At 42.9% G+C, this 25,459-nt stretch overlaps 1 protein-coding gene across 2 annotated transcripts in view; it reads right to left on the bottom strand.

The window, feature by feature from the left end:
- Positions 1 to 25,459, bottom strand: part of LOC139754817 (uncharacterized) — a 126,410-nt gene that overhangs the window by 65,824 nt on the left and 35,127 nt on the right. For both annotated transcript variants that reach the window (XM_071672668.1, XM_071672667.1), the window contains exon 4: positions 11,448 to 11,602. In XM_071672668.1, the coding sequence (XP_071528769.1) occupies positions 11,448 to 11,602 (155 nt within the window). The remainder of the gene's footprint in view (positions 1 to 11,447; positions 11,603 to 25,459) is intronic.

Genomic DNA, 25,459 nt, shown 5'->3' with positions numbered 1-25,459 from the left:
GAGGTGGAGGGAACGAGGAGAAGAGGGAGACCAAATTGGAGGTGGAGAGATGGAGTGAAAAGGATTTTGTGTGATCGGGGCCTGAACATGCAGGAGGGTGAAAGGAGGGCAAGGAATAGAGTGAATTGGAGCGATGTGGTATACAGGGGTTGACGTGCTGTCAGTGGATTGAATCAAGGCATGTGAAGCATCCGGGGTAAACCATGGAAAGCTGTGTAGGTATGTATATTTGCGTGTGTGGACGTGTGTATGTACATGTGTATGGGGAGGGTTGGGCCATTTCTTTCGTCTGTTTCCTTGCGCTACCTCGCAAACGCGGGAGACAGCGACAAAGTATAAAAAAAAAAAAAAAAAAAAAAAAAAAAAAAAAAAAAAAAAACGTTTGTTGAGTGAATGTTGGGGTGAAGAGGGTGGTGAGAGTAAGTGAGCTTGGGAAGGAGACTTGTGTGAGGAAGTACCAGGAGAGACTGAGTACAGAATGGAAAAAGGTGAGAACAATGGAAGTAAGGGGAGTGGGGGAGGAATGGGATGTATTTAGGGAATCAGTGATGGATTGCGCAAAAGATGCTTGTGGCATGAGAAGAGTGGGAGGTGGGTTGATTAGAAAGGGTAGTGAGTGGTGGGATGAAGAAGTAAGAGTATTAGTGAAAGAGAAGAGAGAGGCATTTGGACGATTTTTGCAGGGAAAAAATGAAATTGAGTGGGAGACGTATAAAAGAAAGAGACAGGAGGTCAAGAGAAAGGTGCAAGAGGTGAAAAAAAGGGCAAATGAGAGTTGGGGTGAGAGAGTATCATTAAATTTTAGGGAGAATAAAAAGATGTTCTGGAAGGAGGTAAACAAAGTGCGTAAGACAAGGGAGCAAATGGGAACTTCAGTGAAGGGCGCAAATGGGGAGGTGATAACAAGTAGTGGTGATGTGAGAAGGAGATGGAGTGAGTATTTTGAAGGTTTGTTGAATGTGTTTGATGATAGAGTGGCAGATATAGGGTGTTTTGGTCGAGGTGGTGTGCAAAGTGCGAGGGTTAGGGAAAATGAGTTGGTAAACAGAGAAGAGGTAGTAAAAGCTTTGCGGAAGATGAAAGCCGGCAAGGCAGCAGGTTTGGATGGTACTGCAGTGGAATTTATTAAAAAAGGGGGTGACTGTATTGTTGACTGGTTGGTAAGGTTATTTAATGTATGTATGACTCATGGTGAGGTGCCTGAGGATTGGCGGAATGCGTGCATAGTGCCATTGTACAAAGGCAAAGGGGATAAGAGTGAGTGCTCAAATTACAGAGGTATAAGTTTGTTGAGTATTCCTGGCAAATTATATGGGAGGGTATTGATTGAGAGGGTGAAGGCATGTACAGAGCATCAGATTGGGGAAGAGCAGTGTGGTTTCAGAAGTGGTAGAGGATGTGTGGATCAGGTGTTTGCTTTCAAGAATGTATGTGAGAAATACTTAGAAAAGCAAATGGATTTGTATGTAGCATTTATGGATCTGGAGAAGGCATATGATAGGGTTGATAGAGATGCTCTGTGGAAGGTATTAAGAATATATGGTGTGGGAGGCAAGTTGTTAGAAGCAGTGAAAAGTTTTTATCGAGGATGTAAGGCATGTGTACGTGTAGGAGGAGAGGAAAGTGATTGGTTCTCAGTGAATGTAGGTTTGCGGTAGGGGTGTGTGATGTCTCCATGGTTGCTTAATTTGTTTATGGATGGGGTTGTTAGGGAGGTGAATGCAAGAGTTTTGGAAAGAGGGGCAAGTATGAAGTCTGTTGGGGATGAGAGAGCTTGGGAAGTGAGTCAGTTGTTGTTCGCTGATGATACAGCGCTGGTGGCTGATTCATGTGAGAAACTGCAGAAGCTGGTGACTGAGTTTGGTAAAGTGTGTGAAAGAAGAAAGTTAAGAGTAAATGTGAATAAGAGCAAGGTTATTAGGTACAGTAGGGTTGAGGGTCAATTCAATTGGGAGGTGAGTTTGAATGGAGAAAAACTGGAGGAAGTGAAGTGTTTTAGATATCTGGGAGTGGATCTGGCAGCGGATGGAACCATGGAAGCAGAAGTGGATCATAGGGTGGGGGAGGGGGCAAAAATTCTGGGAGCCTTGAAGAATGTGTGGAAGTCGAGAACATTATCCCGGAAAGCAAAAATGGGTATGTTTGAAGGAATAGTGGTTCCAACAATGTTGTATGGTTGCGAGGCGTGGACTATGGATAGAGCTGTGCGCAGGAGGATGGATGTGCTGGAAATGAGATGTTTGAGGACAATGTGTGGTGTGAGGTGGTTTGATCGAGTAAGTAACGTAAGGGTAAGAGAGATGTGTGGAAATAAAAAGAGCGTGGTTGAGAGAGCAGAAGAGGGTGTTTTGAAATGGTTTGGTCACATGGAGAGAATGAGTGAGGAAAGATTGACCAAGAGGATATATGTGTCGGAGGTGGAGGGAACGAGGAGAAGAGGGAGACCAAATTGGAGGTGGAAAGATGGAGTGAAAAAGATTTTGTGTGATCGGGGCCTGAACATGCAGGAGGGTGAAAGGAGGGCAAAGAATAGAGTGAATTGGAGCGATGTGGTATACCGGGGTTGATGTGCTGTCAGTGGATTGAATCAAGGCATGTGTATAGGGGTGGGTTGGGCCATTTCTTTCGTCTGTTTCCTTGCGCTACCTCGCAAACGCGGGAGACAGCGACAAAGCAAAAAAAAAAGAAAAAAAAAAAGTTTGTTGAGTATTCCCGGGAAATTATAGGGGAGGGTACTGACTGAGAGGGTCAAGGCATGTACAGAGCATAAGATTGGGGAAGAGAGGTGTGGTTTCACAAGTGGTAGAGGATGTGTGGATCAGGTGTTTGCTTTAAAGAATGTTTGTGAGAAATACTTAGAAAAACAAATGGATTTCTATGTAGCATTTATGGATCTGGAGAAGGCATATGATAGAGTTGACAGAGATGCTCTATGGAAGGAATTGAGAGTATATGGTGTGGGAGGTAAGTTGATAGAAGCAATGAAAAGTATTTATTGAAGATGTAAGGCGTGTGTACGAGTAGGAAGAGAGGAAAATGGCTGGTTCCCAGTGAATGTCGGTTTGTGGCAGAGGTGCGTGATGTCTCCCTGGTTGTTTAGTTTGATTATGGATGGGGTTGTTAGGGAGGTGAATGCAAGTTTTGGAGAGAGTGGCATATATGCAGTCTGTTGAGGATGAGAGGGCTCTGGAAGTGAGTCAGTTGTTGTTCGCTGATGATACAGCGTTGGTGGCTGATTCGGGTGAGAAACTGCAGAAATTGGTGACTGAGTTTGGTAAAGTAAGTCAAAGAAGAAAGGAAAGCTGAGAGTAAATGTGAATAAGAGCAAGGTTATTAGGTTCAGTAGGGTTGAGGGACAAGTAAATTGGGAGGTAAGTTTGAATAGAGAAAAACTGGAGGAAGTGAAGTGTTTTAGATATCTAGGAGTGGATTTGGCAGTGGATGGAACCATGGAAGCAAAAGTGAGCCACAGGGTGGGAGAGGGAGCAAAGGTTCTGGGAGTGTTGAAGAATGCGTGGAAGGTGAGAATGTTATCTTGGAGAGCAAAAATGGGTATGTTTAAAGGAATAGTGGTTCCAACAATGTTATATGGTTGTGAGGCATGGGCTATAGATAGGGTTGTGTGGAGCAGGGTGGATGTGCTGGAAATGAGATGTTTGAGGACAATATGTCGTGTGAGGTGGTTTGATCGAGTAAGTAATGAAAGGGTAAGAGAGGTGTGTGGTAATAAAAAGAGTGTCATTAAGAGAGCAGAAGAGGGTGTACTGAAATGGTTTGGTCACAGGGAGAGAATGAGCAAAGAAAGATTGACAAAGAGGATATATGTGTCAGAGGTGGAGGGAACGAGGAGAAGTGGGAGCCCACATTGGAGGTGGAAGGATGGAGTGAAAAAGATTTTGAGCGATCGGGGCCTGAACATACAGGAGGGTGAAAGGCGTGCAAGGAATAGAGTGAATTGGAGCGATGTGGTATACCGGGGTTGACGTGCTGTCAGTGGATTGAATCAAGGCATGTGAAGCATCCGGGGTAAACCATGGAAAGCTGTGTAGGTATGTATATTTGCGTGTGTGGACGTGTGTATGTACATGTGTATGGGGAGGGTTGGGCCATTTCTTTCGTCTGTTTCCTTGCGCTACCTCGCAAACGCAGGAGACCGGCAAAAAAAAAAAAAAAGTTTGTTGAGTATTCCTGGCAAATTATATGGGAGGGTATTGATTGAGAGGGTGAAGGCATGTACAGAGCATCAGATTGGGGAAGAGCAGTGTGGTTTCAGAAGTGGTAGAGGATGTGTGGATCAGGTGTTTGCTTTGAAGAATGTATGTGAGAAATACTTAGAAAAGCAAATGGATTTGTATGTAGCATTTATGGATTGGAGAAGGCATATGATAGAGTTGATAGAGATGCTCTGTGGAAGGTATTTAGAATATATGGTGTGGGAGGCAAGTTGTTAGAAGCAGTGAAAAGTTTTTATCGAGGATGTAAGGCATGTGTACGTGTAGGAGGAGAGGAAAGTGATTGGTTCTCAGTGAATGTAGGTTTGCGGTAGGGGTGTGTGATGTCTCCATGATTGTTTAATTTGTTTATGGATGGGGTTGTTAGGGAGGTGAATGCAAGTTTTGGAGAGAGTGGCATATATGCAGTCTGTTGAGGATGAGAGGGCTCTGGAAGTGAGTCAGTTGTTGTTCGCTGATGATACAGCGCTGGTGGCTGATTCATGTGAGAAACTGCAGAAATTGGTGACTGAGTTTGGTAAAGTGTGTGAAAGAGAAAGTTAAGAGTAAATGTGAATAAGAGCAAGGTTATTAGGTACAGTAGGGTTGAGGGTCAAGTCAATTGGGAGGTGAGTTTGAATGGAGAAAAACTGGAGGAAGTGAAGTGTTTTAGATATCTAGGAGTGGATTTGGCAGTGGATGGAACCATGGAAGCAGAAGTGGATCATAGGGTGGGGGAGGGGGCGAAAATTCTGGGAGCCTTGAAGAATGTGTGGAAGTCGAGAACATTATCCCGGAAAGCAAAAATGGGTATGTTTGAAGGAATAGTGGTTCCAACAATGTTATATGGTTGTGAGGCATGGGCTATAGATAGGGTTGTGTGGAGCAGGGTGGATGTGCTGGAAATGAGATGTTTGAGGACAATGTGTGGTGTGAGGTGGTTTGATCGAGTAAGTAACGTAAGGGTAAGAGAGATGTGTGGAAATAAAAAGAGCGTGGTTGAGAGAGCAGAAGAGGGTGTTTTGAAATGGTTTGGGCACATGGAGAGAATGAGTGAGGAAAGATTGACCAAGAGGATATATGTGTCAGAGGTGGAGGAACGAGGAGAAGAGGAGACCAAATTGGAGGTGGAAAGATGGAGTGAAAAAGATTTTGTGTGATCGGGGCCTGAACATGCAGAGGGTGAAAGGAGGGCAAGGAATAGAGTGAATTGGAGCGATGTGGTATACCGGGGTTGACGTGCTGTCAGTGGATTGAATCAAGGCACGTGAAGCGTCTGGGTAAACCATGGAAAGCTGTGTAGGTATGTATATTTGCGTGTGTGGACGTGTGTATGTACATGTGTATATCTGTATGTTTGTGTGTGTGTGTGTGAGTGTGTGTGTGTGTGTGAGTGTGTGTGTGTGTGTGTGTGAGTGTGTGTGTGTGTAAGTGTGCGAGTGTGTGTGTGTGTAAGTGTGCGAGTGTGTGTGTGTGTAAGTGTGCGAGTGTGTGTGTGTGTAAGTGTGCGAGTGTGTGTGTGTGTAAGTGTGCGAGTGTGTGTGTGTGTGAGTGTGTGTGTGTGTGAGTGTGTGTGTGTGTGTAAGTGTGCGAGTGTGTGTGTGTGTGAGTGTGTGTGTGTGTAAGTGTGCGAGTGTGTGTGTGTGTAAGTGTGCGAGTGTGTGTGTGTGTAAGTGTGCGAGTGTGTGTGTGTGTGAGTGTGTGTGTGTGTAAGTGTGCGAGTGTGTGTGTGTGTAAGTGTGCGAGTGTGTGTGTGTGTAAGTGTGCGAGTGTGTGTGTGTGTAAGTGTGCGAGTGTGTGTGTGTGTGTGTGAGTGTGTGTGTGTGTAAGTGTGCGAGTGTGTGTGTGTGTGAGTGTGTGTGTGTGTGTAAGTGTGCGAGTGTGTGTGTGTGTGAGTGTGTGTGTGTGTAAGTGTGCGAGTGTGTGTGTGTGTAAGTGTGCGAGTGTGTGTGTGTGTAAGTGTGCGAGTGTGTGTGTGTGTGTGTAAGTGTGCGAGTGTGTGTGTGTGTGTGTGTGTAAGTGTGCGAGTGTGTGTGTGTGTGTGTAAGTGTGCGAGTGTGTGTGTGTGTGTAAGTGTGCGAGTGTGTGTGTGTGTGAGTGTGTGTGTGTGTAAGTGTGCGAGTGTGTGTGTGTGTGTAAGTGTGCGAGTGTGTGTGTGTGTGTAAGTGTGCGAGTGTGTGTGTGTGTGTAAGTGTGCGAGTGTGTGTGTGTGTAAGTGTGCGAGTGTGTGTGTGTGTAAGTGTGCGAGTGTGTGTGTGTGTAAGTGTGCGAGTGTGTGTGTGTGTGTGTGTGTAAGTGTGCGAGTGTGTGTGTGTGTAAGTGTGCGAGTGTGTGTGTGTGTGTAAGTGTGCGAGTGTGTGTGTGTGTAAGTGTGCGAGTGTGTGTGTGTGTGAGTGTGTGTGTGTGTAAGTGTACATACATATAAATAAAGACACAGTACACATCTACAAGGTCAAGAGATGGGGTAACATGAGTGTAAAAATCTCTCCCCACAATACACAAATAGTAATCATATGCAGCATTCTCATAAGGGCTGGCACATGTAGCACTCTCAGTTGGCAAAAGCTGGTGTGTGTAAGTGTGCGAGTGTGTGTGTGTGTAAGTGTGCGAGTGTGTGTGTGTGTGAGTGTGTGTGTGTGTAAGTGTGCGAGTGTGTGTGTGTGTAAGTGTGCGAGTGTGTGTGTGTGTGTAAGTGTGCGAGTGTGTGTGTGTGTAAGTGTGCGAGTGTGTGTGTGTGTAAGTGTGCGAGTGTGTGTGTGTGTAAGTGTGCGAGTGTGTGTGTGTGTAAGTGTGCGAGTGTGTGTGTGTGTAAGTGTGCGAGTGTGTGTGTGTGTAAGTGTGCGAGTGTGTGTGTGTGTGTGAGTGTGTGTGTGTGTAAGTGTGCGAGTGTGTGTGTGTGTGAGTGTGTGTGTGTGTAAGTGTGCGAGTGTGTGTGTGTGTAAGTGTGCGAGTGTGTGTGTGTGTGTTGTGTGTGTGTGTGTAAGTGTACATACATATAAATAAAGACACAGTACACATCTACAAGGTCAAGAGATGGGGTAACATGAGTGTAAAAATCTCTCCCCACAATACACAAATAGTAATCATATGCAGCATTCTCATAAGGGCTAGCACATGCAGCATTCTCAGAAAGGGTGACACAAGCAGCATTCTCAAAAGGGCTGGTACATGCAGCATTCTCAAAAGGGCTGGTACATGCAGCATTCTCAAAAGGGCTGGTACATGCAGCATTCTCAAAAGGGCTGGTACATGCAGCATTCTCAAAAGGGCTGGTACATGCAGCATTCTCAAAAGGGCTGGTACATGCAGCATTCTCAAAAGGGCTGGTACATGCAGCATTCTCAAAAGGGCTGGTACATGCAGCATTCTCAAAAGGGCTGGTACATGCAGCATTCTCAAAAGGGCTGGTACATGCAGCATTCTCAAAAGGGCTGGTACATGCAGCATTCTCAGAAAGGGTGACAAAAGCAGCATTCTCAGAAAGGGTGACACAAGCAGCATTCTCAAAAGGGCTGGTACATGCAGCATTCTCAAAAGGGCTGGTACATGCAGCATTCTCAAAAGGGCTGGTACATGCAGCATTCTCAAAAGGGCTGGTACATGCAGCATTCTCAAAAGGGCTGGTACATGCAGCATTCTCAAAAGGGCTGGTACATGCAGCATTCTCAAAAGGGCTGGTACATGCAGCATTCTCAAAAGGGCTGGTACATGCAGCATTCTCAAAAGGGCTGGTACATGCAGCATTCTCAAAAGGGCTGGTACATGCAGCATTCTCAAAAGGGCTGGTACATGCAGCATTCTCAAAAGGGCTGGTACATGCAGCATTCTCAAAAGGGCTGGTACATGCAGCATTCTCAAAAGGGCTGGTACATGCAGCATTCTCAGAAAGGGTGACAAAAGCAGCATTCTCAGAAAGGGTGACACAAGCAGCATTCTCAGAAAGGGCATTCAGCATTCTCAGAAAGGTGACAAAAGCAGCATTCTCAGAAAGGGTGACACAAGCAGCATTCTCAGAAAGGGTGACAAAAGCAGCATTCTCAAAAGGGCTGGTACATGCAGCATTCTCAAAAGGGCTGGTACATGCAGCATTCTCAGAAAGGGTGACACAAGCAGCATTCTCAAAAGGGCTGGTACATGCAGCATTCTCAAAAGGGCTGGTACATGCAGCATTCTCAAAAGGGCTGGTACATGCAGCATTCTCAAAAGGGCTGGTACATGCAGCATTCTCAAAAGGGCTGGTACATGCAGCATTCTCAAAAGGGCTGGTACATGCAGCATTCTCAAAAGGGCTGGTACATGCAGCATTCTCAGAAAGGGTGACAAAAGCAGCATTCTCAGAAAGGGTGACACAAGCAGCACTCTCAGAAAGGGTGACAAAAGCAGCATTCTCAGAAAGGGTGACACAAGCAGCATTCTCAGAAAGGGTGACAAAAGCAGCATTCTCAGAAAGGGTGACAAAAGCAGCATTCTCAGAAAGGGTGACAAAAGCAGCATTCTCAGAAAGGGTGACAAAAGCAGCATTCTCAGAAAGGGTGACAAAAGCAGCATTCTCAGAAAGGGTGACAAAAGCAGCATTCTCAGAAAGGGTGACACAAGCAGCATTCTCAGAAAGGGTGACACAAGCAGCATTCTCAGAAAGGGTGACACAAGCAGCATTCTCAGAAAGGGTGACAAAAGCAGCATTCTCAGAAAGGGTGACACAAGCAGCATTCTCAGAAAGGGTGACACAAGCAGCATTCTCAGAAAGGGTGACACAAGCAGCATTCTCAGAAAGGTGACAAAAGCAGCATTCTCAGAAAGGGTGACACAAGCAGCATTCTCAAAAGGGCTGGTACATGCAGCATTCTCAGAAAGGGTGACACAAGCAGCATTCTCAGAAAGGGTGACAAAAGCAGCATTCTCAGAAAGGTGACAAAAGCAGCATTCTCAAAAGGGCTGGTACATGCAGCATTCTCAAAAGGGCTGGTACATGCAGCATTCTCAAAAGGGCTGGTACATGCAGCATTCTCAAAAGGGCTGGTACATGCAGCATTCTCAGAAAGGGTGACACAAGCAGCATTCTCAGAAAGGGTGACAAAAGCAGCATTCTCAGAAAGGTGACAAAAGCAGCATTCTCAGAAAGGTGACAAAAGCAGCATTCTCAAAAGGGCTGGTACATGCAGCATTCTCAAAAGGGCTGGTACATGCAGCATTCTCAAAAGGGCTGGTACATGCAGCATTCTCAAAAGGGCTGGTACATGCAGCATTCTCAAAAGGGCTGGTACATGCAGCATTCTCAAAAGGGCTGGTACATGCAGCATTCTCAAAAGGGCTGGTACATGCAGCATTCTCAAAAGGGCTGGTACATGCAGCATTCTCAAAAGGGCTGGTACATGCAGCATTCTCAAAAGGGCTGGTACATGCAGCATTCTCAAAAGGGCTGGTACATGCAGCATTCTCAAAAGGGCTGGTACATGCAGCATTCTCAAAAGGGCTGGTACATGCAGCATTCTCAAAAGGGCTGGTACATGCAGCATTCTCAAAAGGGCTGGTACATGCAGCATTCTCAGAAAGGGTGACAAAAGCAGCATTCTCAGAAAGGGTGACAAAAGCAGCATTCTCAGAAAGGGTGACAAAAGCAGCATTCTCAGAAAGGGTGACACAAGCAGCATTCTCAGAAAGGGTGACAAAAGCAGCATTCTCAGAAAGGGTGACAAAAGCAGCATTCTCAGAAAGGTGACAAAAGCAGCATTCTCAGAAAGGGTGACAAAAGCAGCATTCTCAGAAAGGGTGACAAAAGCAGCATTCTCAGAAAGGGTGACACAAGCAGCATTCTCAGAAAGGGTGACAAAAGCAGCATTCTCAGAAAGGGTGACACAAGCAGCATTCTCAAAAGGGCTGGTACATGCAGCATTCTCAAAAGGGCTGGTACATGCAGCATTCTCAGAAAGGGTGACACAAGCAGCATTCTCAAAAGGGCTGGTACATGCAGCATTCTCAAAAGGGCTGGTACATGCAGCATTCTCAAAAGGGCTGGTACATGCAGCATTCTCAAAAGGGCTGGTACATGCAGCATTCTCAAAAGGGCTGGTACATGCAGCATTCTCAAAAGGGCTGGTACATGCAGCATTCTCAAAAGGGCTGGTACATGCAGCATTCTCAAAAGGGCTGGTACATGCAGCATTCTCAAAAGGGCTGGTACATGCAGCATTCTCAAAAGGGCTGGTACATGCAGCATTCTCAAAAGGGCTGGTACATGCAGCATTCTCAAAAGGGCTGGTACATGCAGCATTCTCAGAAAGGGTGACAAAAGCAGCATTCTCAGAAAGGGTGACAAAAGCAGCATTCTCAGAAAGGTGACAAAAGCAGCATTCTCAGAAAGGGTGACACAAGCAGCATTCTCAAAAGGGCTGGTACATGCAGCATTCTCAAAAGGGCTGGTACATGCAGCATTCTCAAAAGGGCTGGTACATGCAGCATTCTCAAAAGGGCTGGTACATGCAGCATTCTCAAAAGGGCTGGTACATGCAGCATTCTCAAAAGGGCTGGTACATGCAGCATTCTCAGAAAGGGTGACAAAAGCAGCATTCTCAAAAGGGCTGGTACATGCAGCATTCTCAAAAGGGCTGGTACATGCAGCATTCTCAAAAGGGCTGGTACATGCAGCATTCTCAAAAGGGCTGGTACATGCAGCATTCTCAAAAGGGCTGGTACATGCAGCATTCTCAAAAGGGCTGGTACATGCAGCATTCTCAAAAGGGCTGGTACATGCAGCATTCTCAAAAGGGCTGGTACATGCAGCATTCTCAAAAGGGCTGGTACATGCAGCATTCTCAAAAGGGCTGGTAACTGGCTGTGGATGGTTTCAATACACTCCACATCACAATTAGATAAAGTAAGTGTGCAAATGAGGCTGCTATTTGTTTGTTCCTGATGCTACATCACTCAGTTAAAAAATGCAATAAGGTATAAACATTACAAATCTGCTAAGGTAAAAAATTCACTTTACACATTTCATTACACATCTACTTGTAACTTATTCCTGCTTAATATTCCATAAAGCAGCTTTTCAATTATTGTGTTCTAGGATAAATACATTCCTTGTATACCCTGATTTCTTAATGTTTTGTTTTCTCCAAACAAAGCTCTCAATCCCTTTTGTACCATTCACCTTCAGTGATTATTCTATGAGCATTATGTACTGTCTTCTTGATAACACAGTATATCATATGGATTTTAGAACTTGTTTCATCTTACTTCAAACAGTCCATGGTGTTGAATAACTCCACGCTGGCCGGACAATAAGGAGAGAAGGGAGTGTTCAGTGTGTAAAAGCATTTTCCCCTGACGGTCATCTTGTGTTTCATCACTTGCATCTCTTACCGTTAAAATCTTCAAAGTGAAGAAGTTGTCTGAAAATAAGTTTAAAAGTGAAGAAGTTGTCTGAAAATAAGTTTAAAAGTGAAGAAGTTGTCTGAAAATAAGTTGAAAACAATTACAAACACAGTTAAATGTTCTATGAGGCACAGAGATTCTCTCTTATCATTGTTGCTTTTATAATAGTTTACCTTTGATTAGTTTTCACATATCATATAACATAATAATCATCACAGCAGTGCAGTCTTTGAAAATATCATCCAGTTTCAAAAAGCAGTACACACATTTTCTTTTCAGATCCAGTGCTTTGTAATGATCTATGTAACAATTATCAACACAATTAATCCCCTTGCTTGTCTTAAGTTTGTCATCAGAACTGTTCTCATACTATTCACCTTTCTAAACATTTCTTTTTCTCTCTGAAGCTCAATATGGTAAAATATCAGATTTTTCAATCTCAGTTGGCCATCCTCAATTATAAAAAAAATGCATAAAAATAGAGGGTTAGGGGGAATGATTTGGTAAACAGAGAGGAGGTAGTAAAAGCTTTGCGAAAGATGAAAGCCGGAGAGGCAGCGGGTTGGATGGTATTGCAGTAGAATTTATTAAAAAAGGGGGTGACTGTATTGTTGACTGGTTGGTAAGGTTATTTAATGTATGTATGATTCATGGTGAGGTGCCTGAGGATTGGCGGAATGCTTGCATAATGCCATTGTACAAAGGCAAAGGGGATAAAAGTGAGTGCTCAAATTACAGAAGTATAAGTTTGTTGAGTATTTCTTGGAAATTATAGGGGAGGGTATTGACTGAGAGGATGAAGGCATGTACAGTACATCAGATTGGGGAAGAGCAGTGTGGTTTCAGAAGTGGTAGAGGATGTGTGCATCAGGTGTTTGCTGTAAAGATTGTATATGAGAAATACTTAGAAAAGCAAATGGATTTGTATGTAGCTTTTATGGATCTGGAGAAGGCATATGATAGAGTTGATGGAGATGCTCTGTGGAAGGTATTTAGAATATATGGTGTGGGAGGCAAGTTGTTAGAAGCAGTGAATAGTATTTATTGAAGATGTAAGGTATGTGTACATGTAGGAAGAGAGGAAAGTGATTGGTTCTTGGTGAGGACACACATGCAGCCACCTCTCAGGAGCAAAAACATAATCAATACCTATACAAGAGGAAAAGTGAACCACCACTGTGGGATTGGGCAAGTGAGTCAAGTTCTGAAGCTAGCATGGGAGAGTTGATACATCAGACCACTTTCAACTCCAATCTGTCAAGTAATGATGAACAGCAAGAACCACCCCAGATGTACGAGCAGTACTCCATACAAAGACAGATCAATCCTTTGTATAAACAGAGTGACTGTTCAAAAGAAAAGAAATTCCACCATTTAAACAGAACTCCCAATTTCCTAGAGGCAGACTTAGCTATTTCTGTAACACAGGGTTTCCAAGATAATGTGGATGTATGTCAAGTATTTTCAATGAGTCAAGAGGCAGAATTACAGAATTGTCGCAAGAAAGAGCAAAGTAGTAGGGAAATTTTTATAGATGGGCAGAAAATGGGCCTTGGAGGTATCAAACTTAACCAGATTTCTTCTACCCAACTAAGATATCCTGTACAAGTTTTGAGTTTATTGAGGAAGCTGTGTTGAGACAAGATGCAGACAGAGTGAGAGAGAGGAGTAGAATTGAAGGATGTGGAGGAATGCAGTGTTGAGTTGTCAGCATATGAGTGCATTTGGTTATCATTAGAATAAAGGAAACTGTTGATAAAAAGGAGAAAAAGTGTAAGAGACAGGACAGAACCATGAGGGACACTTCTAGTGATGGAGATTGGGGTAGAGGTTAAACCATCAACTACCATATTGATAGACTGGCCAGAGAGGAAGTTAGATACAAGGGAAAAAAGATAGGGACGGGAGCCAAAAGAGGTGAACTTAGAGATGAGATCCTGATCCCACATCCTGTCAAAAGCTCTGGATATATCAAGGCAACTACATAGCATTCCTAAAAATCTAAAATGGATGATGACCAGACATTAATAAGAGAGAAAAGGATATCACCGGTGGATCTTGCCAGATGGAAATCATTCCGGTGATCAGAGAAGACGGCGATTCAAGATAACAGAGGATATGGAAGCTGAAGTGAGATTCAATGGCTCTGGAAAAAGTAGATGTAAAAGCAACACTTGGGAAGTGAGTCAGTTGTTGTTCGCTGATGATACAGCGCTGGTGGCTGATTCATGTGAGAAACTGCAGAAGCTGGTGACTGAGTTTGGTAAAGTGTGTGGAAGAAGAAAGTTAAGAGTAAATGTGAATAAGAGCAAGGTTATTAGGTACAGTAGGGTTGAGGGTCAAGTCAATTGGGAGGTGAGTTTGAATGGAGAAAAACTGGAGGAAGTGAAGTGTTTTAGATATCTGGGAGTGGATCTGGCAGCGGATGGAACCATGGAAGCGGAAGTGGATCATAGGGTGGGGGAGGGGGCGAAAATTCTGGGAGCCTTGAAGAATGTGTGGAAGTCGAGAACATTATCTCGGAAAGCAAAAATGGGTATGTCTGAAGGAATAGTGGTTCCAACAATGTTGTATGGTTGCGAGGCGTGGGCTATGGATAGAGTTGTGCGCAGGAGGATGGATGTGCTGGAAATGAGATGTTTGAGGACAATGTGTGGTGTGAGGTGGTTTGATCGAGTGAGTAACGTAAGGGTAAGAGAGATGTGTGGAAATAAAAAGAGCGTGGTTGAGAGAGCAGAAGAGGGTGTTTTGAAGTGGTTTGGGCACATGGAGAGGATGAGTGAGGAAAGATTGACCAAGAGGATATATGTGTCGGAGGTGGAGGGAGCAAGGAGAAGAGGGAGACCAAATTGGATGTGGAAAGATGGAGTGAAAAAGATTTTGTGTGATCGGGGCCTGAACATGCAGGAGGGTGAAAGGAGGGCAAGGAATAGAGTGAATTGGAGCGATGTGGTATACCAGGGTTGACGTGCTGTCAGTGGATTGAATCAAGGCATGTGAAGCGTCTGGGGTAAACCATGGAAAGCTGTGTAGGTATGTGTATTTGCGTGTGTGGACGTGTGTATATGCATGTGTATGGGGGGGGGTTGGGCCATTTCTTTCGTCTGTTTCCTTGCGCTACCTCGCAAACGCGGGAGACAGCGACAAAGTATATAAAAAAAAAAAAAGAAAAAAAAAAAAGCAACAAGATGATAGTTAGAGGGGTTAGAACTTTTACCCTTCTTAGGCATGGGATGTATCAACGCATGCTTCCAAGATGGAAAAGGTCTGATTTTTAAACAGAAATGGAACAGACAAGCAAGCACAGGTTCAGGTTCAGAGGCAGACTCTTTCAACATACGGGGATGAATAGTGTCAGGTCTAAAAGCTTTGCATGTGTCCAGAGAAAGAAGCACTTTTTGGACAGTTCAAAAAGAGCTTACAGGATGGGGCATAGGATTGGCAAGAGTAGCATCATGGGGTGAAGTACTGTAAGAGTCATCTAAAGTAGAGTTAGAGGAGAAATGAGAACCAATGAGAGTTGCTTGTCTAAGAGAGAGACAAGCTATAGTACCATCAGAATGAAAAAAAGAAGAAAAGGTAGAGCGACAAAAATTTTTAGCGATGCCTTTTGCGATGCCTTTAGCTAAAGACCAGAAGGATCTATCAGAGGATAAAGAGGAGGTTATTGCACTTCCTTGGAATAAAGGATTGAACTTTTGCCTGATTGGGGTCAGAGCAGGAACAGTAGAACCATGGATTGGAAGATGTTGTCTTGGAGAAAGAGGGGATAAAGGTTTCCATTTCCACAACAATACCCTCTGCTATGCATTTGGGGAGGACAGAAACATTACATAACAGACAATAATTTACCCAAGGAAGGTCAGAAAAAAATTTTCTAAAGATATTCCAGTTAGCTTTGTTGAAGTGCCATCATTCATCTTTAGATGGTGCAGCTGGAGGGGGAGGAACCATTGAAATAGATACATTCATGAGTGTGGAATCAGATAAACCAACTTGGGGCAAGATCATGTAGTTACAGCACAAATAATCAGAGATGAAAAACAATGCAGAATATCAGGAAAATGGTCAAAGCGGTCAGCAATATGGGTAGGGTGGTTGATAATTTGCTCTAGATCATTGAGAATGGAGAATCTGGGGAGGAACTCAACTATTCCCTTTAGTGAATGTGGAAATCTAGATAGAGGATCTTAGCCTGCAGATGAGAGGATGTCACAGCTTCATGGGAGGAGTTTAGGTGGGTGAAGAAAGAAATAAAAGTTGCGAATTAGAAAAGCAGTAGCCAAAACAAAGGAAAACAGAGGCAGATGGGAAACACATCAGTTGAGAAACATATCTTGAGCCAGATAACATCAAAGTTTGAGGAATCAAGTTCCTCAAGGCGTGCCACAGGTGTGATGATGTTGGAATAAGCACAGACACCACCTCTGAACTGGAATCATGAGTGAAGATTATAGCTGAATATGAAAAAGGGGGTTGTGATAACATCTTTAGGCAACTGAGTTTCAGACAGACAAAAGATATTAGGAGTGGTACTAGACAGGTGGTGACAAACAAAGGAGAAGTTACTAGAAAAACCATGAATATTGTTATAGTAAATAGAAAAAGAGGTAGGTCTATTAGAGAGGGAAAAGGCATGTAGGGGGTTGATGCTTCTAGTGCCTGAGCCCTCCCTATCTTTGGAAAAATCAGGTAACAGTATCACCCTGGCACCTGCCTTCAATAGCCTCCTATCTAACATATTCTCTTTTCTTATGTACGAGACTCTAGTCACAGACAAAAGTCCACATCAAGGACAGGCCTTGATTGAAATACAGAGATTATGAAAGAGATTATGAAAAGAAAAAAAGAAGAGACAAGGGAATGTATAAACTTTGTAGGAAGTGAAAAACCTGTCTTTTAAAATGTGCCAGGGAAAGAAACAGTTAGCAAAATGACCCACCCATGAGTTGATAACAGCCACACAGTAATTATGGGATGCAGCAGCTTCCCAACTAGGGGGCACAGAAACAACCAGCTCTCAGGAGCAAAAACTAAAGTAATACAGATAGAAGACAGAAGATGACCCAACACTGTGGCTTAAGGCAAGCAGGTCAAGTTTTCAAGTTAGCCTGGGAGAGTTTATTAGTTGGTCTGCTTTCAACTCAACTCCGTAAAGTAAGGTTGCAGAGCTAGAACCACCCAAGATGTTACAGCAATATTCCATACAAAGATGAATCAGTCCTTTGCATCTAAACAGAACACTTTTTTTTTTTAGAAGCAGACTTAACTATATCCAAAATGAGGGGTTTCCAAGAAAGAGTGGATGTTACAGTGATACCAAATATGTTTATTGAGTCAAGAGGTGGAATTACAGAATTGTCAAAGGAGAAATGAGAGTTGTGAGGAGTGTTTCAATAGGGAGATGGGTAGATACTGGGTCTTGGTGACATTAAACATAACCAGATTTTGTATCCCCAACTGAAATATTTTGTTCAAGTTTGAGTTTATTAATGAAGATGTGTCAAGACGAGATGCAGATCAAGAGAGAGGAGTAGAACTGAAGGGTGTGGAGGAATGTATGTAGTGTTGAGTTGTCAGCATATGAGTGCTTTTGGTTATCTGAGGAAGAGAGAAAATCATTGGCAAAAAGCAGAAAAAAAGTAGGGGACAGGACAGAACCTTGAGGGGGGATATCACTATTGATGGAAAGAGAAGGGAAGGCTGATTCATCAACAGTTATGGAGACAGATAAGCCAGAAAGGATGGTAGATATGAGGGAGGAAAGCCAAAAGAGGGGAGATAAAAGATGAGAACCTGCTGCCACACCCTGTCCAGGCTAACTATGTAAGATTCCCCCAAATCTACAAGGGTTGATGACCAGATATTAGCAAAATAGGAAAGAACATCAACAGTGGATCTCAACTCACAGATGCTGTACTGGTGATCTGAGAAAAGACTGTGAAATTCAAGATTTCTACAAATATTGGAGTTGAGGAGGGACTCAAAGACTTTGGAAATGTTATATGTCACAGCAACAGGACGACAGTTTGATGGGTTAGAATGGTCACCCTTCTCAGGGACGGGATGTACCAGAAACAAAACTGACAAGTAAGCATACTCTTTGACTGCATGAGGATGGATGACATCAGGACCTTGAGCCTTGCTTTTGTCTACAGAAAGAAGCATTCTTTGGACAGTCCAAATGGAGATTACATGGAGGGGCATGGGATTAGTAAGAGGAGCATCAGGGTGCGAAGGAATGTTAGAGTAGTTCAAAGTGCAGTTAGAGGAGAAATGGGAACCAAAGAGAGTTGCTATGTCTATAGGATAGACAGCTACAGTACTGCAGAATGGGAAAGTGAAGGAAAGGCAGAGCAATAAAAGTTATCTGTGATGCCTTCACATAAAGATCAGAGAGATTTATCATGGGATGATGAGGAAAGGAAATCGCACTTCCTTTGAATAAAGAAACACTGCCTCATGGATAATGTACTTGAAGTGATTACAGGCAGTACTGAAAGCTTACAGACATAAACATTTCATCAATATAAGACATTTACAAATATGTAAAATATTTCAAAATTTTATAATGTTTAAACAAACATTATAATATTTTGAGCAGGGGGCCAGAAATCCTCCCCTCCTTGTATTTTTAACTTTCTAAAATGGGAAACAGAAGGAGTCACGCAGGGAGTGCTCATCCTCCTCGAAGGCTCAGACTGGGGTGTCTAAATGTGTGTGGATGTAACCAAGATGTGAAAAAAGGAGAGATAGGTAGTATGTTTGAGGAAAGGAACCTGGATGTTTTGGCTCTGAGTGAAACGAAGCTCAAGGGTAAAGGGGAAGAGTGGTTTGGGAATGTCTTGGGAGTAAAGTCAGGGGTTAGTGAGAGGACAAGAGCTAGGGAAGGAGTAGCAGTACTCCTGAAACAGGAGTTATGGGAGTACGTGATAGAATGTAAGAAAGTAAATTCTTGATTAATATGGGTAAAACTGAAAGTTGATGGAGAGAGATGGGTGATTATTGGTGCATATGCACCTGGGCATGAGAAGAAAGATCATGAGAGGCAAGTGTTTTGGGAGCAGCTGAATGAGTGTGTTAGTGGTTTTGATGCACGAGACCGGGTTATAGTGATGGGTGATTTGAATGCAAAGGTGAGTAATGTGGCAGTTGAGGGAATAATTGATATACATGGGGTATTCAGTGTTGTAAATGGAAATGGTGAAGAGCTTGTAGATTTATGTGCTGAAAAAGGACTGGTGATTGGGAATACCTGGTTTAAAAAGCGAGATATACATAAGTATATGTATGTAAGTAGGAGAGATGGCCAGAGAGCGTTACTGGATTACGTGTTAATTGACAGGCACGCGAAAGAGAGACTTTTGGATGTTAATGTGCTGAGAGGTGCAACTGGAGGGATGTCTGATCATTATCTTGTGGAGGCTAAGGTGAAGATTTGTATGGGTTTTCAGAAAAGAAGAGTGAATGTTGGGGGGAAGAGGGTGGTGAGAGTAAGTGAGCTTGGGAAGGAGACTTGTGTGAGGAAGTACCAGGAGAGACTGAGTACAGAATGGAAAAAGGTGAGAACAATGGAAGTAAGGCGAGTGGGGGAGGAATGGGATGTATTTAGGGAATCAGTGATGGACTGCGCAAAAGATGCTTGTGGCATGAGAAGCGTTGGAGGTGGGTTGATTAGAAAGGGTAGCGAGTGGTGGGATGAAGAAGTAAGATTATTAGTGAAAGAGAAGAGAGAGGCTTTTGGACGATTTTTGCAGGGAAAAAATGCAATTGAGAGGGAGATGTATAAAAGAAAGAGACAGGAGGTCAAGAGAAAGGTGCAAGAGGTGAAAAAGAGGGCAAATGAGAGTTAGGGTGAGACAGTATCATTAAATTTTAGGGAGAATAAAAAGATGTTCTGGAAGGAGGTAAATAAAGTGCGTAAGACAAGGGAGCAAGTGGGAACTTCAGTGAAGGGCGCAAATGGGGAGGTGATAACAAGTAGTGGTGATGTGAGAAGGAGATGGAGTGAGTATTTTGAAGGTTTGTTGAATGTGTTTGATGATAGAGTGGCAGATATAGGGTGTTTTGGTCGAGGTGGTGTGCAAACTGAGAGGGTTAGGAAAAATGATTTGGTAAACAGAGAAGAGGTAGTAAAAGCTTTGCAGAAGATGAAAGCTGGCAAGGCAGCAGGTTTGGATGGTATTGCAGTGGAATTTATCAAAAAAGGGGGGTGACTGTATTGTTGACTGGTTGGTAAGGTTATTTAATGTATGTATGACTCATGGTGAGGTGCCTGAGGATTGGTGGAATGCGTGCATAGTGCCATTGTACAAAGGCAAAGGGGATAAGAGTGAGTGCTCAAATTACAGAGGTATAAGTTTGTTGAGTATTCCTGGTAAATTATATGGGAGGGTATTGATTGAGAGGGTGAAGGCATGTACAGAGCATCAGAATGGGGAAGAGCAGTGTGGTTTCAGAAGTGGTAGAGGATGTGTGGATCAGGTGTTTGCTTTGAAGAATGTATGTGAGACATACTTAGAAAAGCAAATGGATTTGTAGCATTTATGGATCTGGAGAGGGCATATGATAGAGTTGATAGAGATGCTCTGTGGAAGGTATTAAGAATATATGGTGTGGGAGGCAAGTTGTTAGAAGCAGTGAAAAGTTTTTATCGAGGATGTAAGGCATGTGTACGTGTAGGAAGAGAGGAAAGTGATTGGTTCTCAGTGAATGTAGGTTTGCGGCAGGGGTGTGTGATGTCTCCATGGTTGTTTAATTTGTTTATGGATGGGGTTGTTAGGGAGGTGAATGCAAGAGTTTTGGAAAGAGGGGCAAGTATGAAGTCTGTTGTGGATGAGAGAGCTTGGGAAGTGAGTCAGTTGTTGTTCGCTGATGATACAGCGCTGATGGCTGATTCATGTAAGAAACTGCAGAAGCTGGTGACTGGGTTTGCTAAAGTGTGTGAAACAAGAAAGTTAAGAGTAAATGTGAATAAGAGCAAGGTTATTAGGTACAGTAGGGTTGAGGGTCAAGTCAATTGGGAGGTAAGTTTGAATGGAGAAAAACTGGAGGAAGTAAAGTGTTTTAGATATCTGGGAGTGGATCTGGCAGTGGATGGAACCATGGAAGTGGAAGTGAATCATAGGGTGGGGGAGGGGGCGAAAATCCTGGGAGCCTTGAAGAATGTGTGGAAGTCGAGAACATTATCTCGGAAAGCAAAAATGGGTATGTTTGAAGGAATAGTGGTTCCAACAATGTTGTATGGTTGCGAGGCGTGGGCTATGGATAGAGTTGTGCGCAGGAGGGTGGATGTGCTGGAAATGAGATGTTTGAGGACAATGTGTGGTGTGAGGTGGTTTGATCGAGTAAGTAATGTAAGGGTAAGAGAGATGTGTGGAAATAAAAAGAGCATGGTTGAGAGAGCAGAAGAGGGTGTTTTGAAATGGTTTGGGCACATGGAGAGAATGAGTGAGGAAAGATTGACCAAAAGGATATATGTGTCGGAGGTGGAGGGAACGAGGAGAAGTGGGAGACCAAATTGGAGGTGGAAAGATGGAGTGAAAAAGATTTTGTGTGATTGGGGCCTGAACACGCAGGAGGGTGAAAGGAGGGCAAGGAATAGAGTGAATTGGATTGATGTGGTATATCGGGGTTGACGTGCTGTCAGTGGATTGAATCAGGACATGTGAAGCGTCTGGGGTAAACCATGGAATGTTGTGTGGGGCCTGGATGTGGAAAGGGAGCTGTGGTTTCGGGCATTATTGCATGGCAGCTAGAGACTAAGTGTGAACGAATGGGGCCTTTGTTGTCTTTTCCTAGTGCTACCTCGCAAACATGAGGGGGGAGGGGGAAGGTATTCCATGTGTGGCGAGGTGGTGATGGGAGTGAATGGGGGCAGAGAGTGTGAATTGTGTGCATGGGTATATATGTATGTGTCTGTGTATGTATATATATGTGTACATTGAGATGTATAGGTATGTATATTTGCGTGTGTGGACGTGTGTGTGTATACATTGTGTATGGGGTGGGTTGGGCCATTTCTTTCGTCTGTTTCCTTGTGCTACCTTGCAAATGCGGGAGACAGCGACAAAGCAAAATAAATAAAAAAATAAATAAACAAATTGATGTATTGAAAAAAAAAAAAAACTTGAATAACCAGAAATCTTAGCTGAAATAGCAGCTTCCCAAACGTTTTGGAAAACAGAGGTTTTACTCTATTTTTCTCCCTATCTGTCATTTGCCCTCTTTTTCAGTTCTTGTACCCACTGCTCTCTACCTACAAATACCCCCATACTTTCATAGGTATTTGTAGGTAGGCAGGTACTCCCTATCTCTCATTTGCCCCCTTTTTCAGCTAAGTGTTAGTATCATAATCAACAAGGTTAGGAGGTGCTGTCACTGTGGCAGGCTTGAAACGGAAAAGTTTTAAATTTCAGTACCTCAAGGGGATATCCTACTTTTCTAGAGTATCCAAGCCTAACCTCGCCTAATTGTGGTAACCTCGTTACACCCTTAGGGTGGAACTGAAGAGGGAGGTGTTGCCCAACTCTGTCAGGGTAATATAGTAGTAGTTTTCTTTCTAATACAGCCAAACACTTAAGGTGTGTTGAGGTTTTTAGTTTTTCAGACAATTTGAGAACCCTGCTGTCTCTGGGAAACACTGTGCTGGAGTTGCCATCTGTCAGTGGCCAGGTCAAAGGTGAGGCACAAAAGCAAGACTATGAGTGAAAGAGATGAGCAACTGAGGGAGATGGTGCTGAATGTAAATGGGATGATTGGTGACAGTAAAAGGAGGGAGCTTGTAGAGTGGTTTGAAAGTTATAGTTTGGATGTGCTGAGTACTGGGGAAACCTATATCCTTAGGCAGGGTGTATGGAGTGAAAATGGAAATAATGAATGCAAGTTATCGGAGGGCATGGAAGGAGAAGTGGTATGGACAGGAATGAATGAAAATTGTCAGGGAAGAGGGAAAGAAGGATGTGCAATTCTGCTATCACCGAGAGTGTGGGAGGGTGCTACAGAGTATAGACGGAATGGATCATGAAGAGTGTGGGTGAAAGGAAAGACTGGAATTGTGAATCATGCATGGGTATGAGTATATAAACCTGTGAATATGAAGACTATGTGAGGTAAAGATGGAATGAAGCATTTCTGGAGAAATCTGAATGACTGTATAAATGGTTTTGGGAATGAAAGTAGTTGTAATGCATGATATGAGTGCAAAAGTGGGATGTGATGAAATTGGCAAGATAGTTGGTAAATGGGGAGTGTCTGGAGTAAATGAGAATAAAAGTTACCTTATGCATGTCTGTGGCAAAAGGGGTTTATTCCTAGCAAACACCCTTTTTCAGCACAAGATGATCCACAGATATACATGGATGAGAAATGAAAGCGAGAGCAAAAGGGTTTGACTGACTATGTGGCAGTGGATGAAAGACCGAGAAAGAATGTGTTAGATGCCAGTGATGCGAGAAAATTCTTTGAAGACTCCGACTATTTCGCAGTTCTTCTGAGGATGAGGATCAGGGAGAAGTGAAGGTATGGTGTAAGGAAGAACAGAGAGGTAAAAGCACTGACAAGTGAGAAGATGAATTAGAAAGAATGCAAGGAGGAGTATGAAAGGAGGGTGACCAAAAGTTTAGATGGAAGTGCAGTAAATGTAGGAATGCAGCCATGCATGAATGAGGTGTTTAAAATCTTTAGAGAAAGACTGTTAAAGGTTGTAGAATTAGTAGATGGATACAACGAAATGAGATATAAGAAAATAAAGGTGGACAGAAGATACCATTAAAGCTGTGGAAGAGAAGAAAAAGGCATTTGGTAGATTGCTCCAAAAGTATGTACCAGTGGAAGTTCAGCGAAGGAGGAGGGAAGAATATACAATATGTAAACAGAATAAGAAGCTGACAGAGGAAAGAATAGAAAGAGTAGATGAAGGTTTTGGAAGAGGTGAGTGAAAAGTATAGGAAAAATAAGAAACTAAACTGGAAGGAGGTGAAAAAGGAAAAAGGTGGACATGAGAATTGAAACATTAATGTGAAAAGTAAGAAAGGAGAGTTGCTGAATCAAAAGGATGAAGTGAAAGGAAGATGGAGAGAGCATTCAGAAGAACTGATGAATAAGGGGAAAAGTGAGGCATTAGCTCTTACATGCATGGCTATGGAGGAATGGCAGGAAAAGAGGATACAATTGCAAAAGCCTACAGCAAAAAGGGAAATTAAAAGGGTGATAATGAGACTGAACATTGGAAAGACACCTGAAGTGAATGGGATTATGGCTGAAATGCTGAAGTATGGAGGAGAAAGTGTGATAGAGTGGATGCATCTGATATGTAATTTAGCTTGGAAACAGACAGTTGTGTGTAAGGACTGGCTGAAAGCTATTATCATTCCTTTATTCATAGGAAAAGGTGCTGAGGATGTATGTAGCAATTAAAAGGGATCAACTATGTTAAGTATACCAGGAAAAGTGTAAGTAAGAATGTTGACTGATCGAGTGATGGAGGTGACTGAATGCAAAATAAGTGAGGAACAAGGAGGTTTTAGGAAAGGAAGGGAATGTTTGGATCAGATTTTTGTAGTGGAGATGACCATGGAAAACTATTTAGTGTAAGGTAAAAAGTTGTAAGCAGCTTCTATAAATCTGGAGAAAGTATATGACAAAGTCGAGTGGAATGCTTTATGGGATGCGTTAAGGATATACAGGATAAAGGGACAATAGTTGGATGGTGTGAAAGCCTTCTATTAAGGATCAAATGCATGTGTAAGAGTGGATGGAGAGTTGAGCAAAAGTTTCAGCATATATGTGGGTGTGAGGCAGGGGTGCGTGATGTCAACGTCTTTTTAATATACAAAATGATTGAGTGATAATTGAGATGAAAACAAAACTAAGGAAAGGGGTGCAGAGATGGAGTGTAGCAGTGAGGTATGGTGACTAGTGACAAACCTGTTTGCAGATAATAATGTACTATTTGCTGAGAGCAAAGAGGAATTGCAGAAGGTTGTAGTGTGTTTTACAATGCTTGTAAGTTTAGGCAATTGGAGGGAAAGGCAAGTAAAAGTAAAATAATGGTGTTTGAAAAGAAGCAAAGAGTAAAACTATAAATTTTGCAAAACCATATAGAGTGAAAGAAGAAAGTGTACAAAAATGTGTCTTGGATATAGGGGAGAAAGACTGGAAGAGGTGGGAGAATCTAAGCATTTAGAAGCTGTCTTAGGTAAGTTTTGTGTTATGGAAGAAGAGATAATGGAATGAGCTGTACAGGGTAGAAGAGTAATTAGACCCCTTAATAGAATAATGGAGGATAGAGATGTGTAGGTATAAAAGTGAAGAGAGGATTAAGGGACAGTATAGTCCTCCCAACCCTGACATGTGTCACCAAAATGTGGACTTGGAATGAGTCACAGAGTTCAAGAAACCAGGCTTGTGCCACTACCCCACTCACCCAAGTTTGCTCATGTATGCGCCTCTTTTTATAAAACATACTGAATATACACATTTCCTTCTTGATATGGAATATACACTCCCAAAAAATGTTATGTTAAGGATATATATGTTACAGAAGCATATGTTAAGTGAACCACCTTTTACCTATACTTTTTTCTAAATACGATTGCTATATTCCACATAACAAATCAGAGCCAAGAAGAGAAGAAAAAAGGCTGCAATCACTTACATCCATTTTCAAGCTGTTCTGTGCAATACAGCAAAACCACAGTCCCCTATGTACAATCAGGTGCCATAGACCTTTCCATGTTACCCTCAGCTGTTTCACACTCCCTGGTTCAGTATGTTGACCTCTACAAGCAACATCTTTTCAGTTCACTCAATCTTGTGCACAACTTTTATCTTCATACATGTTCAGGCCTCGATTGCTCAAAATCTGCTTCCCT

This window comes from Panulirus ornatus, chromosome 17 (genome assembly GCF_036320965.1).
Source record: "Panulirus ornatus isolate Po-2019 chromosome 17, ASM3632096v1, whole genome shotgun sequence".
In the NCBI taxonomy this organism is placed as follows: Eukaryota; Metazoa; Arthropoda; class Malacostraca; order Decapoda; family Palinuridae; genus Panulirus; species Panulirus ornatus.
This window is presented reverse-complemented; position numbering and strand designations above follow the sequence as displayed.